At 56.0% G+C, this 15433-nt stretch overlaps 1 protein-coding gene across 7 annotated transcripts in view; it reads left to right on the top strand.

Moving 5' to 3' along the window:
- Positions 1-15433, top strand: part of PDGFB (platelet derived growth factor subunit B) — a 62722-nt gene that overhangs the window by 5587 nt on the left and 41702 nt on the right. For 3 of the 7 annotated variants that reach the window (XR_008541827.2, XR_001712712.4, XR_001712713.4), the window contains exons 2-7: positions 3046-3142; positions 5377-5466; positions 7071-7276; positions 8652-8796; positions 12890-13040; positions 13422-14059. Coding sequence is in view for 4 of the 7 variants with exons in the window: in XM_515140.7 (XP_515140.3) it covers positions 3046-3142; positions 5377-5466; positions 7071-7276; positions 8652-8796; positions 12890-13014 (663 nt within the window). In the remaining 3 variants the exon portion in view is untranslated. The other 4 variants (XM_515140.7, XM_063808240.1, XM_009438423.5 and 1 more) reach the window with 2 other exon arrangements.

Here is a 15433-nt window from a genome sequence, read left to right as displayed (position 1 = left end):
TGTGCCCTGAAGGGTGATGAGCGGCATCCCCGGCCTCCCCCAACTTACATGCAGTGCACACCCCAAGTTGTGGCCACCAGCGGTGCCTTCATACATTGCCACTGTCCCCTGGGGGCCCAGTGGGCCCTGGTTGAGAGCCTCTGACGTGGGACATGCTGCAGAGTAAAGAGCCAACACGAACCTTGTGCGATGCTGAGGGCCAGTGGCCTCAGAACAAAGGAGAGGGAGGCTGAGACGCCCCATGGTGGGCTGGAACAGGTGGGCAGTCTGGAGCCTGGGAACGACCCAGCTCTGCCACTTGCTAATTGTCTGGACCTGTTGCTGCTTGTTTAATTTTTTCTAAGCTTCAGTGTTCTCATCTGGAGGATGGGGATACAAATACTGCCAGCCTCTTAGGATTGGTAGTTTATACAGTGTTTTTCTCAGCGTGTGGCTTGTAGCTGGCATTCATAGATGTTAGTTGTGGTATTATTACCAAATCCGGGGGCTTATGGGGAGTTCTGGGCATCTAGTGGCCACATTACCAAAAGCATCTTCAGGGACGGTCTCCCTGCTCAGATTAAAAGGGACTCTAGTTGCTCATTTGCCTAGGGTTGGGGAAGAATATCCCAGGTGGCCCTCCTGGTGGAGGAGGCAGAAGAATCATACTGGACAGAACCTGGAAAATGGTAGACTCCTTCATGCATTTGACCAGTATTTACCGAGGACCTACTATGTGCCTCTCTCTCCTCCTCAGACCCTATCCTGGGCTCTTTCACACTCAGCCTTGGAGGGGCATCTCCTATGTGTCGTGGGCCTGGATCTGGGGTGTCCACTCGGCCTGTTCAGGGGTCTGCCTCCTCTGCCGTGGCTGGCAGCTGCAGCCGGCTCTCCAGTGGGCAGGGAGATCTTGGCACAAGCACTAAATGCCATTTGCTACTAGGCCTTTGGGCCCCTCCCCTGGGGGTTAATTGAATCTTTACTCCACAAACACTTCTTGTTCTCCTTCTGCCAGTGATCCAGGGAGGCCTGGCTAGGCACCCGGCTTTGGCGTTTTCTCTGCCCCTTCTAACACCTCCTGGCAGAATTAGAATTGAATCGAATGTTCTTCAAGCCCCTCGATTCACAGATGAGAGCCAGGACCATAGGGGCAGTGACCAGCCGAGGTCACACGGCAGTTGGTCCAAAGGCGTGGGATTCGGCTCTCTGGCCTGCCAGTTCTGGGTTTGACAGAACTCTCAGGGGAAGCGGCTTTTGCTGGTGTTCACTAGAGACCAAGCCCTCTGTTCTGTGGGTTGGGTACTTTGTCAACATTTGGAGAGCACCGGAGGCGTGGTCTCTCTTCTGAGGTGGAAAGAATGAACTTGCTTGAGGGCGGGAGGAGGCAGAGCCCGGAGGAGATGGGGCCGAAAGTGAGGGGCAGCGGGGCCCATACCCTCCTCTGTCTTGCACGTGCAGCCCCTGGCTGCCCGGATATTGAAGGAAAGACCCTAGTTCTCAGCCAAGCCCTGCCACCTTTTTTTCCTCGAGTTGCCCAGCAGCCCTTAGACATTGGGCGGAGTTGTAAGCTCCGTGTTCAAAGACATGGAGACTCAGGGGTTTCAGGGAATGATGTAGCTTTAAAAGTGGTCACCCCCACCCCCCGCCCTGAGTCTTCTGGCTCCTGGATCGATGTGGGTGGCCAGAGTTGGTCATGGATGAACCCCTGGAGGTGTTGCTAGACCTCATGATAAGCTGGAGGAAACAGAGCTTTTGGGGAGAGCCCCCTGAGGCTGGCCACAGGGCTGAGACGACCTCTTCTCCTCTCCCTCACTCCCCCTCCACCATCAGGCAGTGAGAAAGCAGCATCCCTTTTGTGAAGGTAGCCTGCACCGACCCCCTCTGAGCCCCCCGACCTTCGACTCCGGGAATGTGGAGCGAACCAAGAAGGGAAGTCCTCCCTTCTTAATCCAGGGAAACTGAGGCAGAAAATAGTTTAACCCAAGGTTCTATAGTAATGTGCCAAGCCTATTGACGCCCTCTCCAGGACTGTCTGTCCAGACCGTGCAGCCCGAGTGCCTGTGCCTGCATGTGTGTGTTTGCACACGTGGAAGTCCGGTTCCAGCCTTTGAACATGCAGCGACATCTTAGGAATTTTCTTTGCTTCTCAGTGGCTGGTGGTCTGGATTGTGATTCTCAGTCTCCCATCTGCCCTCGCCTCTTTCTTGGGATCTCCAGCATCAGCCCCTTGGGTCTCCTAGGACTGTGGGGGACGTGGCTGTGACCTTCCTACGGGGCTGCTCTTGTGTCATTGTGGGACCTGCGGTTTCCCTGGAGGAAGCCTGGCTCCGAATGAGGCCTGTTGAAGTGTTATCAGGTTTCGAGTGTGTTTGGCAACAGGCCAAAGGGGCTCTAAAAATAGGGTTTGGTTGGGCACAGGGCACGGGTAAGCTTTCAGGTTTCCCGGCCGTGTCCGAGGATTCCCTTTTCGCCTCTTTCGAGTGAGAGACTTCATAGATACCGCTAGGACCTGGGGCCTCCTGAGGCCATCACACTCTGCACGCGTTTATTAAGCACCTCTTGTACCCAGGAGCCTGGGAGTACAGGCTCTGTCATCCCAAAGGCATGGGTTTGAATGCAGCTTTTGCCAATAATTGAGCCTCTCTTTGAACCTTTGTTTTCCCCTCTGTAAAATGGGGGTTAGATTGGCCATGGGAAATGCTGGCTGTCTTCAGCTGTCAGGTGTGTTGTGAGACTCAGGGAGAAATCAGATTTTGGTGCATTCCCAGAACATGTAGTTTGGTGGGGGAGACAGACATAGAGACAAGCAGGTCCAACTCAAAGCAAGCTGGGGTTCCTGTTGGGGGTTGAGGGTGCAGGGACTGAGCTGGGTCTCAGAGGCTTCGGCAGGTCCAGGCCCCGAGGCCTTTGTGCTCCTGATCATCAGGCCTGGATCCTGCCTGTCCGTCTCCCTGTGACCTTGGAGCTTTCCACAGGAGAAAGCGAGAAAGCGTGTGGTGGGGGAGACAGCCATGCTGGAAAGCCCCCACTCCCAGCTCACTCAGCCTTTTGGTGTCTGCCCGGCAGGGGGACCCCATTCCCGAGGAGCTTTATGAGATGCTGAGTGACCACTCGATCCGCTCCTTTGATGATCTCCAACGCCTGCTGCACGGAGACCCCGGAGGTAAATGGAATCCTCGCCCCGTGCTCCAGCCCTCCGAGGAGACTTTAAGAGAGCTGGCAGGGGCAGGACAGGAGGCATCCCTCCTCCTTGACGTCTGGAGAACTAGAGGCCCATGGCAGCCCAGAGAGAGCGTGGCCACACCCATCCAGGGCAGGGCCGAGTCAGCAGGCGGGTTGGTACCTGGGACTTGGGGTGTGGCAGGAGAAGCACCCACGTGTGGCTCCGGCTTGGTGCCGAGGGTGGGGTCCCAGGAGGAGGGAGGGCGGGGAGAAGGTGCCCAGGGCATCTGCCGAGTATGTCTCCAGGTGTGGGCCCAGCACTGGAGGAGTCATCTCCCCGCCCCTCTGGCTAGGGGCCCGGTCTGTGAGGTCCCCTGGGGACACCTGGCCTCGACCAGCAGGCAGCCCTGCCCGTGCCCCAGAGCTCACTCAGCGAATGGGCACGTGCTCGGTGGCACACACGTGGCGGGGCTGGCGGGCTGGATTGACAATGTATTTATAAACGCTGTCTTCAGAGCAAATTCCATTCTATTCTAACCTCTGGCCTGTTCCCTGGAGCCCTGGTCAGCAGCCCCCCTGCACCCCCAGGTCCCCTTCCCTCTGGGGTTCTGTCTCTTTGTCACTTTGTAATCCTTGCCCAGACGCTATCTACGGGGGAACAGCATTTCCTGCCTTTGTTTCCTCTCCCCGTTGGGCCCCTGGCTCCCTCTCAAAAGCATTCCCGGGCCCTTTCAATCCCGCCTGTGCTGGGGGGCGGTGAGGCAGGCAGGAGGGGGCCCCAGCTGGGCCCACCTATTGTTCGCCAGGGCCCCCACCCGATGTCTCCCACAACCCCCACCCTATGCCCGACTGGCCGCCCCTGGCCACACACAATGGGGCAACTTCCAAATTTAGCCTTTCTACCATTTCTTTCCAAGCCTTTACGCCCCCACCCTCAGACGGCCCCTCCACACCCCTGGTGGGGGTCGGGATCTTGGAGATGAGGCTTTCAATAGCAGGCCTGTTTCAAGGCAACCATGTGGCTATTTTTTCCTAATCAACTTAACCTTTCCACAAAGCGCATCTTTTCCCCATCTCCTCCCCACCAGGGACATTCCAGAGATGGCAGGGAGAAAGGAAAGGAGCCAGAGGGACAGATAGGCTCGTTGACGTAGGGGCTGTCAGGCTGGACGGAAGCGGACTAGTCATCAGACTCCCTGCAGTACCCGGGACGGACAGGCGGCAGGCGCCTTTGTCTTGGATGGGGCCAGTGGGTCGGGGCCAGAACTGGAGCCATGGGGTGCTGTGTGGAGGTGGCAGGAGCGTGTTCCCAATGCCCCTTAGTTTATTTGTGGCTCCTCACCCATGAGAGAGACAGAAGGGTCTGTCCACGCCTTAACATCCAGCTCAGAGGCCTCCCTCAGCCCTCACTTCCCAGCAGCCAACCTCTGGCCATGGGCTCTGGAAAGGACCGATGTCTCCAAGGAGGGCTGATGGGACTGAGATGGTGCCCAGGCTAGAAAAGGGAGCTGTCATTTGTGACCAGAGGAATCAACAGACGGCTGGGGGCAGAGGTGGGGCAACAGGTTAGAGAAGGGGAGGGAGACAGACACAGATACGGTGTGAGGGCCCCGGAGCTAGAGAGACCAGGCCCTAGAAGGGTGTGTGGCAGGGACTCCCCACCCCCAGCAGGCCCAACTCCCACCCCTCTTCTCCTCTTCTCTGTCTTCAGCTCCCACCCCCATCCCTCTCCCTCCCTCCCTCCCTCCGTGGCTCCCGCCTGCCCAGCGCGGCCATTGTCCGGGGCTCCAGAGGGGCTGTGTTCAGGGCATGCGGTCCCCCTGGGGCTTCTGGGAATTTCTCCATTGAGCACTTCCTATGGGAACGCTGGGTGGAGGGGCACTGGAAACTGGCCTTCAGTGCCCCAGGTCCTGGCCCCGCCCTGGAGGCCGAGGAGGGTTCACTTACAGTAGCAGAGGGGAAGGGTTATTTTTAACTCCACTGACATGGGTTCTGGCCAGAAATGTTGGCTAAAGAGCCAGGGATGCAGTCAGGATCCTGGGCCTGCAGCTGTCCTGGGGGCTGCTTGGAGGGTCCCTGCTCAGGGCCAGGACCTGTGCATTTATGGGGGCTGGAAGGAGGGACTGTTCTCTGGAGTGGGGAGAGGCAAACCTCCTGCCTGCCCAGACACCCCGGCGGAGGGAGCCCCTGTCCAAGGTGGGGCCGCCTGGTGTCTGACTGTGACTTCTCCTGCAGAGGAAGATGGGGCCGAGTTGGACCTGAACATGACCCGCTCCCACTCTGGAGGCGAGCTGGAGAGCTTGGCTCGTGGAAGAAGGAGCCTGGGTAAGACTGAGACACCCAACAAGGGTCCTTCAAATTAGCATGGGGGCCAGGGAAAGAGAACGGGGGCGGGCAGCCAGTCGGAGGGCTCCGAGGGTCCTCTTACAACTCCCGTTCCCCCCACATTCAGGACTGAGCGAACTGAGAGAGTAAAACCATCCTTAAATGCCTGTGTTGAGTCATCACACCCCCTCGCCCCCACACTCTCTGTTTTCTAAATATAGTGCTGCAAAGCTCATTTGTTCCTTATTTCAGTCCTGGAGGTAGATATTATTAACCCCATTTCACAGAGTTGGAAACTGGGGCCCAGAGAGGGTAAAGAACTAGGCGAGGTCACACCGCTAGGAAGCGGTAGGGCTGAGGTCGCAACCTGCTCCCCTTACTTGAACCCAGCGTGGTCCCTGATGGGCTATGGGTATCTCCTGTGGCAAAGGGCTGCGGCCTAGGCTGGTAGACCTCGAGCAAAGCCTGGAACTTCCTCCTGCTCCCTTGCAGAGACCTAAAGGAGACCGTAGATCATTAGGTCCCAGAGAAACCCTCCCAGGTGAGGCAAATGTCCACTCAAACCCCTCCTCCTCTTTGACCTGGAGTCCCCAAAACACTGCAGTTAGAGGCTGGGGGAACGATGGATAAGAGTCAGGTGGCCTGGGCCGGGCACGGTGGCTCACGCCTGTAATCCTAGCACTTTGGGAGGCTGAGGCAGGCAGATCACGAGGTCAAGAGATGGAGATCATCCTGACCGACATGGTGAAACCCTGTCTCTATTAAAAATACAAAAATTAGCTGGGCGTGGTGGCGGGTTCCTGTAGTCCATGCTACTTGGGAGGCTGAGGCAGGAGAATTGCTTGAACCAGGGAGGCGGAGGTTGCAGTTAGCCGAGACCACGCCACTGCACTCCAGCCTGGCGACAGAGCAAGACTCCGTCTCAAAAAAAAGAAAAAAGTCAGGTGGCCTGAGTTCCACCCCCAATCTATGAATGTGGGCGGGCGGGATATTCAGCTCTCAGAGCCTCCTGTCCTCTGTACATGGACAGCAGCGGTAACCTCAGTGCTTGCTGTAGGCAAGGCTTACTCACTTTACACCTTAGATCCACATGGGAGGGAGGTGCTGTTATTATCCCATTTCATAGAGGAGGAAGCTGAGGCTTTGAAAGCAGCAGTGATGCAGGAATCCAAGGCACCGTGAGACAGCAGTGCACGCATGGTTTCGAGCTAATATGGTACCTGCATAACAACCACATGTTGGGCAAGCCCATAAATGTGTAAAATCATAAAGAAGAATAAAATAGTCATGTGCCAGCAGAGGGAAGCGGACATTTACTAAGCATTTACAACATGCCCCACACTCTGAATTTTCTCACTTGAAACTACAGTGGTTCTTGGGTGTAGATCTCATGGTCCCATTTTCAGATGGGGAAACACAGGCTTAGAGCGGCTCAGCCATCTGCCCAAGTCCCATGGCTAATGACAGCTAGGACTTGAAACCTGAACCCTGGGGTTGAAGGGCGTGAGAAAGAGCAGTCCCGGAGGCACCCGCTGAGCTCCCCTGCCAAGTGGGGGGACTCTGGACAGGCCTACGCTCCTGACCCAGGTTTCGTGTCCTCCCAGGTTCCCTGACCGTTGCTGAGCCGGCCATGATCGCCGAGTGCAAGACGCGCACCGAGGTGTTCGAGATCTCCCGGCGCCTCATAGACCGCACCAACGCCAACTTCCTGGTGTGGCCGCCCTGCGTGGAGGTGCAGCGCTGCTCCGGCTGCTGCAACAACCGCAACGTGCAGTGCCGCCCCACCCAGGTGCAGCTGCGACCTGTCCAGGTGCGTAGGCTCCGTGGCCCCCCGAGGCTGGTCCCGGTGGTGGGTGGAGACCACCCTTCTGGGGCTCATACCTGACCAGGCTTCCTTGACTGGGCAGAGTGGTGTGTCGAAGGACATTCCTGATTTGTTCCTGGGCTCTGTCCAGAAAGGCCCACTCTTGGGAAGCTCTTCCTAGGCAGGTGGACTGAGGCCGACCATGAGTCCTCTGAGGTGGCTCAGGCCACTGTAGCCAAAAGCCACAGACAGACCCCCCGGGCTGGGCGAGGTGTGGAGCCAACGTGAAGTAGGGATGTCACCTCCTTTACAAGGACAAAATCGCAAAACGTCCCTTGAAGAGCCGTATCCGCAAACATTTGTCTGACACTCAGAATGTTTTGGGGAGTTACTCAGGTTCCCCCAAAGCTCTCCCTATTCAGGGCTGTCTTGAGAAAGGCTCAGGTGGGTGGCCCTGCATCTTTGACACCTGCTTGTCTCTCTTTGACAAGCCGTGTCTTTAATAAAGAGAGTGCAGAGAGGCCCACCAGGTGATAGACACTGCGGAGCTGGGGCAGGTCCCCTGACAACAGTGGAATGCTGATCCTGCTTTTCTTCGGAGGGACGGGGGATACATACACTGGACTCAGGGAAAATTCTAGAGTAGAGGCTGTCTCAGGGAGCACCCTGGTCTCACCCTGGTCGGGGCAGAGTCAGAGAAGCTGCTGCTTCTGCTTCTTGTGGAAAGATTCCTGCACGCCCCAGGCCAGCCTCGCCCACAGGCTGGGCAGTGCGCATTTCTCTAGCTCAGCACCGGCCCTTGCCCGATGCTCTGCCTGCTTAGCCGCACTTCCTTCTCCTGCCACCAGCCCGTGGCCTCTCCTCCTGCCCACCTTCCCTCCCTGGCTTGGGCCCCACGCCTGAGACTACGAATGTCACTCCACCCCACTGCCCACTCTCATGGTATCTCCTGTCCTCGATGCTTCCAGCTCTATGGATGGACACCTGACATCTGACCTCCCTGTTCCCACCTCCCCCCACTTCCTTCCAGACAACCATCTCCCGCCTCTGCCGCAGCCCTGACCTTGGCTGGCGCTCCAGGAATGAGGATACCGCAGGCCCCAGCTCAACCCGGAAATGCCTTTCTGGCTGTCCCTCTCTGGGGGCACTGAGGGGGGCCCCAGGTCGGGAGGGCTTGTTTTGATGGAAAAGCTACGAGAAGGGCAGAGGTCAAGGTCCTGCTATTGTTTGGGCCAAAGCGTTTGCCCCACAGCCTGCTCTCCGGGCTTTCGAGGAAAGATTGCTGCAGGGGACACCGGGCTGGGAAGCGCAAGCCATTCGGGCTTCCCGGGCTCCTGGCTGTGTGGTCTCTACAGAGGCATTTTGTGGCTCTGTCCTCCAGGTGAGAAAGATCGAGATTGTGCGGAAGAAGCCAATCTTTAAGAAGGCCACGGTGACGCTGGAAGACCACCTGGCATGCAAGTGTGAGACAGTGGCAGCTGCACGGCCTGTGACCCGAAGCCCGGGGGGTTCCCAGGAGCAGCGAGGTAACCACCTTTCCAGGCTCAGCCCTCAGCCCCCTTCCCCTGCAGCACCTGGGGGCAGGGGCCGGTCTTAAAAATGGAAATGGGATCAGGCCCGCCCCCGGTTAAATTCACGGGAGGCTTTCTTTTCATCTTGCTGAGAACAAGCCAGGTTCCTCCCTGGCCTGAGAGCCCTACATGAGGATTAGCCCCTGGCTGGCTCTCTGGTCTCTGCCAACCAGTACCCTTCACCTGTGCCACCCCCGCCGGGCAGGCCTCTTTCAGTAACTAATGGAGTTTCTGCCTCAAGGCTTTAGCACACACTGCTGTGGCTGAAGAACACTTCTCCCAGCTCTCCACAAGCCTAGCTCCTTCTCTTCATTAGAGTCTCAGCTCAGAAGTCACCTCCTCCTAGAAGTCTGCCCTGACCACCCCGTCCAGAGCAGCGCCATTTCCAGTCTTGCTACCATAGCCCCCTGCTTTGTTGGATGTGGGGATGGGATGGTGGAAGGAATCTGGGCCTGGATGAGAGAAAGCTCCGCGCACATCAACTTCAGATAGTGAGCAGCTTGTCCTGGGGATGAGAAGTCAAACGAGTTTCTCGTATCCTCGAGCGGGGGAACCAGGACCAGTGGGGAGAAGCCACTGGAGAGAGATTTGCGCTCCATATGCAGAACAGCTAGCTGGTGATCAGTCAGGGGTGCAAGGTGGAATTGGCAGCATTGTGAGGCATCTCTACAAAAAATACAAAAGTTAGCCAGGCATAGCGGCACACGCCTGTAGTCTCAGCTACTTAGGAGGCTGAGGTGGGAGGATCGCTTGAGGCTGGGATGTCGAGGCTACAGTGAGCCGTGATGGCACCACTGCACTCTAGCCTGGGCAACAGAGCAAGACCCTGCCTCAAAAAAAAATGATTAATACGATTAGATGAGCGTTTAAAAAAATCACGTAAGTGATAGTTCTTTTTCAGTAACTTTCCATTGTTAGGGACAGGACAATCTTTTCATTCTCATTTCTTATTAACAAGACCCTGAAGACGGAGCCATTTCTTGGCATCTGTGTCTTATTCCCAGAGCTGAGCTGAGTCGCTGGATGCCATGGAAAGGCTGATCATATGACAGCTTCAAACTGACATGTTGTAAATTATTGAGTTAATATGGAGGGTGATTTCTCTATTAAGGGAAAATTATATATATATATATATATTTTTTTTTTTTGAGGCAGTCTCACCCTGTCACCCAGGCTGGAGTACAGTGGCACAATCTTGGCTCACTGCAACCTCTACCTCCTGGGTTCAAGCAATTCTCCCGCCTTAGCCTCCCGAGTAGCTGGAATTACAGGCACATGCCACTACACCCGGCTAATTTTTGTATTTTTAGTAGAAAGGGGGTTTCACCATGTTGGCCAGGCTGGTCTTGAACTCCTGACCTCAAGTGATCCACCTGCCTCGGCCTCCCAAAGTGCTGGGATTACAGGCGTAAGCCATCACGCCCAGCCGCTTTCTTTTTTAAGAGACAGGGTCTCTCTCCATCACCCAGGCTGGAGTGCAATGGCATGATCATAGCTCACTGCAGCCTTGAACTCCTTCCTGGGCTCAAGCGAGCCTCCCTCCTCAGCCTCCTGAGTAGCTGGGATTACAGGCACGTGCCACCGCGTCCAGCTAATATTTTAAGTTTTTGTAGAGATGAGGTCTTGATTCGTCGCTCAGGCTGGTCTCTAACTCCTGGGTTCAAGTGATCCTCCCACCTCAGCCTCCCAAGGTGCTGGGATTACAGGCATTGAGCCACCACGCCTGGCCTTCTTTATGTTTAGAATGAGTTACTTCATGTATTTGTTTGACGTAATTTTCTAAATCAGTTTCTTGGGAGGCGCATTATATCAGTGAAACGTAGATGACATAAAGTCCCATCATTTTAGTTCCGGTATTTTGGTTGAGTATGACGGTGTTTCTGTCACCTGTCCATGGGCCTGGCTAAGGCTTGGTAGTGTGGCTCTCTGTGATACTGTGGTCAGTGTCAGACCTCCTGGGCTCAGATCCGCGTGTTGTCACTTGAGCCGTGTGGTGACCTTGTGCTTGCCTGGGCTTGGTATAGCCCAGTGTCCTGCTGATGGCCCAGGCTCTGGGGAAGAAACTCCCTGGGCCCTTCAGTGGCCCTCCTGGTGTCTTCTGTCTGAGGGGATCTGAAGCCCATTCAAGTCCCTGAACTGCTAGAAAATCTGCGCATTTGCAGAGATGGGAGAGCTGCCTCGTGGGAGCTGGTGTCTGTAAGGTGGGAGGTCAGGTGTCAGATCCCGGCAGGCTGGGAGAGCTCAAAAGGCTCCCAGGAAACGGCTGGCCTTGAGCTCAGCAGACACAGCTGTCCCTGCCAGGGTGGCCACCTGGGAATCCAGGACGGAGAGAAGTGTATAAGAGCTCCCCTTGACTGAGGCTCACAGGCACTGTCGTTTGTGCTGAGTGGTTGGAGGTGTGCACTCTAGAGGCAGATCCCTGAGTTCAAATCCCAGTCTCTCTGCTTCAGTTTCCTCATCTGTAAAGTGTGGGTAACAGCATCTGCCGGTAACAGCACCTGCCGTGAAAGGAAATGAGCATAGAACAGCACCAGGTACATGGTAAACACTAGCTGGGGGGTTTCTGGCCATTTCCATGTATTGTCTCCTAACGCTAGGAGGCCAGGGCTGCTCTCTTCTCTGCTTTAAAGATGTGGAAATCGGCTGGGCGCGGTGGCTTACGCCTGTAATCCCAGCACTTTGGGAGGCCAAGGCAGGTGGATCACTTGAGGTCAGGAGTTCAAGACCAGCCTGGCCAACATGGTGAAACCCCATCTCTACTAAAAATACAAAAATTAACCAGGTGTCATGGCGCATGCCTGTAATCCCAGCTACTCGGGAGGCTGAGGCAAGAGAATCACTTGAACCTGCGAGGTGGAGGTTGCAGTGAGCTGAGATCGCGCCACTGCACTCCAACCTGGGCAACAGAGTGAGACTCCGTCTTAAAAACAAATAAAGATGCGGAAATCGAGGCACAGGGCGTTTAAGTGACTTGCTCCAATGTCCACAATACGTGGGAGAGCCCAGATTTGAGCCCAGGTGGGTCAGATCCTCAGCCTGAGTTGTGGCGCATCCCACTCTACCGCTTCTCAGAGTGGCAAGGGGCAGGTAAGTGACAGGCACAACTGACCCGAAGGCCCAGCTTCATGGTGGGAGTATGATTCTGGCCCAGAGCCCAGTGGCCTCCACACCACGTGATCGGACAGGGCCGAGAGGTTGGGAGGAAACCTCAATAGTAGGTCAAGCTAAGGAAAATAAGAAAAAAAAGTGAGTCGTGGCAGTTGCCATGTGCTGACCACTTCATACTTGGAGCTTTTTATTATCTTTCCCAGGTCTGGGGGTTGACTGGGCTCAGCTGGGCGGTTCTATTGGCCCCTCTACTGGTTGCAGTCAGCTGGTGGCCTGGGCTGTGGTCATCTGGAGACTCAACGGGGACAGCTGGGCCTCTTTTCCTCTCCCTGTAGTCCAGGGCCTCTGGCTTTACGGGGAGAGCCAGTCCCCACCAGGCCTCTCCATGTGGCCTCTCCAGCAGGGTAGCCAGACCTGTTATGTGGCAGCCCAGCGTCCCCCAAAGCATGAAGGTGAGAGCTGCCAGCCCTTCTTAAGACCTCTGCCTGGAACTGGCACGGCACCACGTCTGCCTCTTGTTGGTTAACCAGATCCAACTCCAGGCCAGATTCAAGGGGCAGGGAAATAAACTCCATTGGTCAGTGGGCAATGACAAAGAACTTGAAGCCATATTAAATCTACCCGGCTCTGTGTCCAGTACTGTGCAAAGAGCTTTGCCAGCATACTGTCATTTATTCCTCCCACCAGTCCTATGAGGTGGGCAGTCTTATTACCCCCATTCCACAGATGGAGGCGCCAAGGCTCCGAGAGTTTCGGTCATTGTCCCCAAGGCACATACAGCTGGTGAGCAGTGGAGTTGGGATCCAAACCCAGGACCCTGGTCCAGATTCCCCTCCTGTCCCTTTCCTGAGCCCAGAAGGTCCATGGCAGGCCTTGGTCAGTGGGGAGAGACCTCCCCAATGGTCCACATGCTGATGAGGTCTTTCTTTTTCTTGTGCAGCCAAAACGCCCCAAACTCGGGTGACCATTCGGACGGTGCGAGTCCGCTGGCCCCCCAAGGGCAAGCACCGGAAATTCAAGCACACGCATGACAAGACGGCACTGAAGGAGACCCTCGGAGCCTAGGGGCATCGGCAGGAGAGTGTGGGCAGGTGAGGGCCAGGCGGGGCAACTGAGGCCCAGAATCCTGTGTTTTCTTCTCTGTGGTCTGTGGATGGGGTCAGGGGAAAGGATTTTTCCATACAAAATCCAGCCTCTGAGCCTTGGTCCTCTCTGTCCAGTTATCAGCTGGGGCAGGGTGGGTGGCGGCCTTTGGAGACCCCAGCCCAGCTGTGTCCCAGCATGCCCTGAGAGAATGGGAAGTCTAAATCTCAATCTTCCCAGGCCCTCAATGCCCCCAGCCCTGAGCATTGCTGGAAATCAGGGGTGGCTAGTTGACCCCAGCTCCCTGCCCCTGGCATCGGGGACATATGAACATGGGATGGACCCTCTAGGCTGTCTCTGACCCCCGTGTCTCTCTGCTTGGCCTGCAGGGTTATTTAATATGGTATTTGCTGTATTGCCCCCATGGGGTCCTTGGAGTGATAATATTGTTTCCCTCGTCCGTCTGTCTCGATGCCTGATTCGGACGGCCAATGGTGCTTCCCCCACCCCTCCACGTGTCCGTCCACCCTTCCATCAGCGGGTCTCCTCCCAGCGGCCTCCGGCGTCTTGCCCAGCAGCTCAAGAAGAAAAAGAAGGACTGAACTCCATCGCCATCTTCTTCCCTTGACTCCAAGAACTTGGGATAAGAGTGTGAGAGAGACTGATGGGGTCGCTGTTTGGGGGAAACAGGCTCCTTCCCCTGCACCTGGCCTGGGCCACACCTGAGCGCTGTGGACTGTCCCGAGGAGCCCTGAGGACCTCTCAGCATAGCCTGCCTGGTCCCTGAACTCCTGGCCAGCTCTGAGGGGAGGCACCTCCAGGCAGGCCAGGCTGCCTCGGACTCCGTGGCTAAGACCACAGACGGGCACACAGACTGGAGAAAACCCCTCCCACGGTGCCCAAACACCAGTCACCTCGTCTCCCTGGTGCCTCTGTGCACAGTGGCTTCTTTTCGTTTTCGTTTTGAAGACGTGGACTCCTCTTGGTGGGTGTGGCCAGCACACCAAGTGGCTGGGTGCCCTCTCAGGTGGGTTAGAGATGGAGTTTGCTGTTGAGGTGGCTGTAGATGGTGACCTGGGCATCCCCTGCCTCCTGCCACCCTTTCCTCCCCACACTCCACTCTGATTCACCTCTTCCTCTGGTTCCTTTCATCTCTCTACCTCCACCCTGCATTTTCCTCTTGTCCTGGCCCTTCAGTCTGCTCCACCAAGGGGCTCTTGAACCCCTTATTAAGGCCCCAGATGATCCCAGTCACTCCTCTCTAGGGCAGAAGACTAGAGGCCAGGGCAGCAAGGGACCTGCTCATCATATTCCAACCCAGCCACGACTGCCATGTAAGGTTGTGCAGGGTGTGTACTGCACAAGGACATTGTATGCAGGGAGCACTGTTGACATCATAGATAAAGCTGATTTGTATATTTATTATGACAATTTCTGGCAGATGTAGGTAAAGAGGAAAAGGATCCTTTTCCTAATTCACACAAAGACTCCTTGTGGACTGGCTGTGCCCCTGATGCAGCCTGTGGCTTGGAGTGGCCAAATAGGAGGGAGACTGTGGTAGGGGCAGGGAGGCAACACTGCTGTCCACATGACCTCCATTTCCCAAAGTCCTCTGCTCCAGCAACTGCCCTTCCAGGTGGGTGTGGGACACCTGGGAGAAGGTCTCCAAGGGAGGGTGCAGCCCTCTTGCCCGCACCCCTCCCTGCTTGCACACTTCCCCATCTTCGATCCTTCTGAGCTCCACCTCTGGTGGCTCCTCCTAGGAAACCAGCTCGTGGGCTGGGAATGGGGGAGAGAAGGGAAAAGATCCCCAAGACCCCCTAGGGGTGGGGTCTGAGCTCCCACCTCCCTTCCCACCTACTGCACTTTCCCCCTTCTCGCCTTCCAAAACCTGCTTCCTTCAGTTTGTAAAGTCGGTGATTATATTTTTGGGGGCTTTCCTTTTATTTTTTAAATGTAAAATTTATTTATATTCCGTATTTAAAGTTGTAAAAAAAAATAACCACAAAACAAAACCAAATGAATCCGCCGGAGGTCTGTCTGTTGGCATCGTGCGTGACAATTAACCTTTCTGCCTTGGCAGGATGTGCCGACAGCTTGCGGCATGTTCCTCTCACTCTGGGAGCCTCAGGCGTGATCGCACACACTGGCGTGCACATACACACACACACACATACATGCTCACACATGCGTGCACATACATGCAGGCCTGTGACTTGGGGGAGGCCTCTGTCTGGCGGGAAGAAGAGACACACAGGCTACTCTGTCGGTCTTGGTCCTGGCACAGCTCCTGACATGTGGACTTGTGCGTGTCTCTGGCAGTGACGAGAGATGGGTTTCTGCAGCCTGAGGGTCTCCATAGAGGAAGTGGATCCTCAGCATCGTGGGGTGGGCTGGCTGT

Source organism: Pan troglodytes, chromosome 23 (genome assembly GCF_028858775.2).
Source record: "Pan troglodytes isolate AG18354 chromosome 23, NHGRI_mPanTro3-v2.0_pri, whole genome shotgun sequence".
NCBI lineage: Eukaryota > Metazoa > Chordata > Mammalia > Primates > Hominidae > Pan > Pan troglodytes.
Note: the sequence above shows the minus strand (reverse complement) of the source record. Positions and strands in the feature narration are given on the sequence as shown.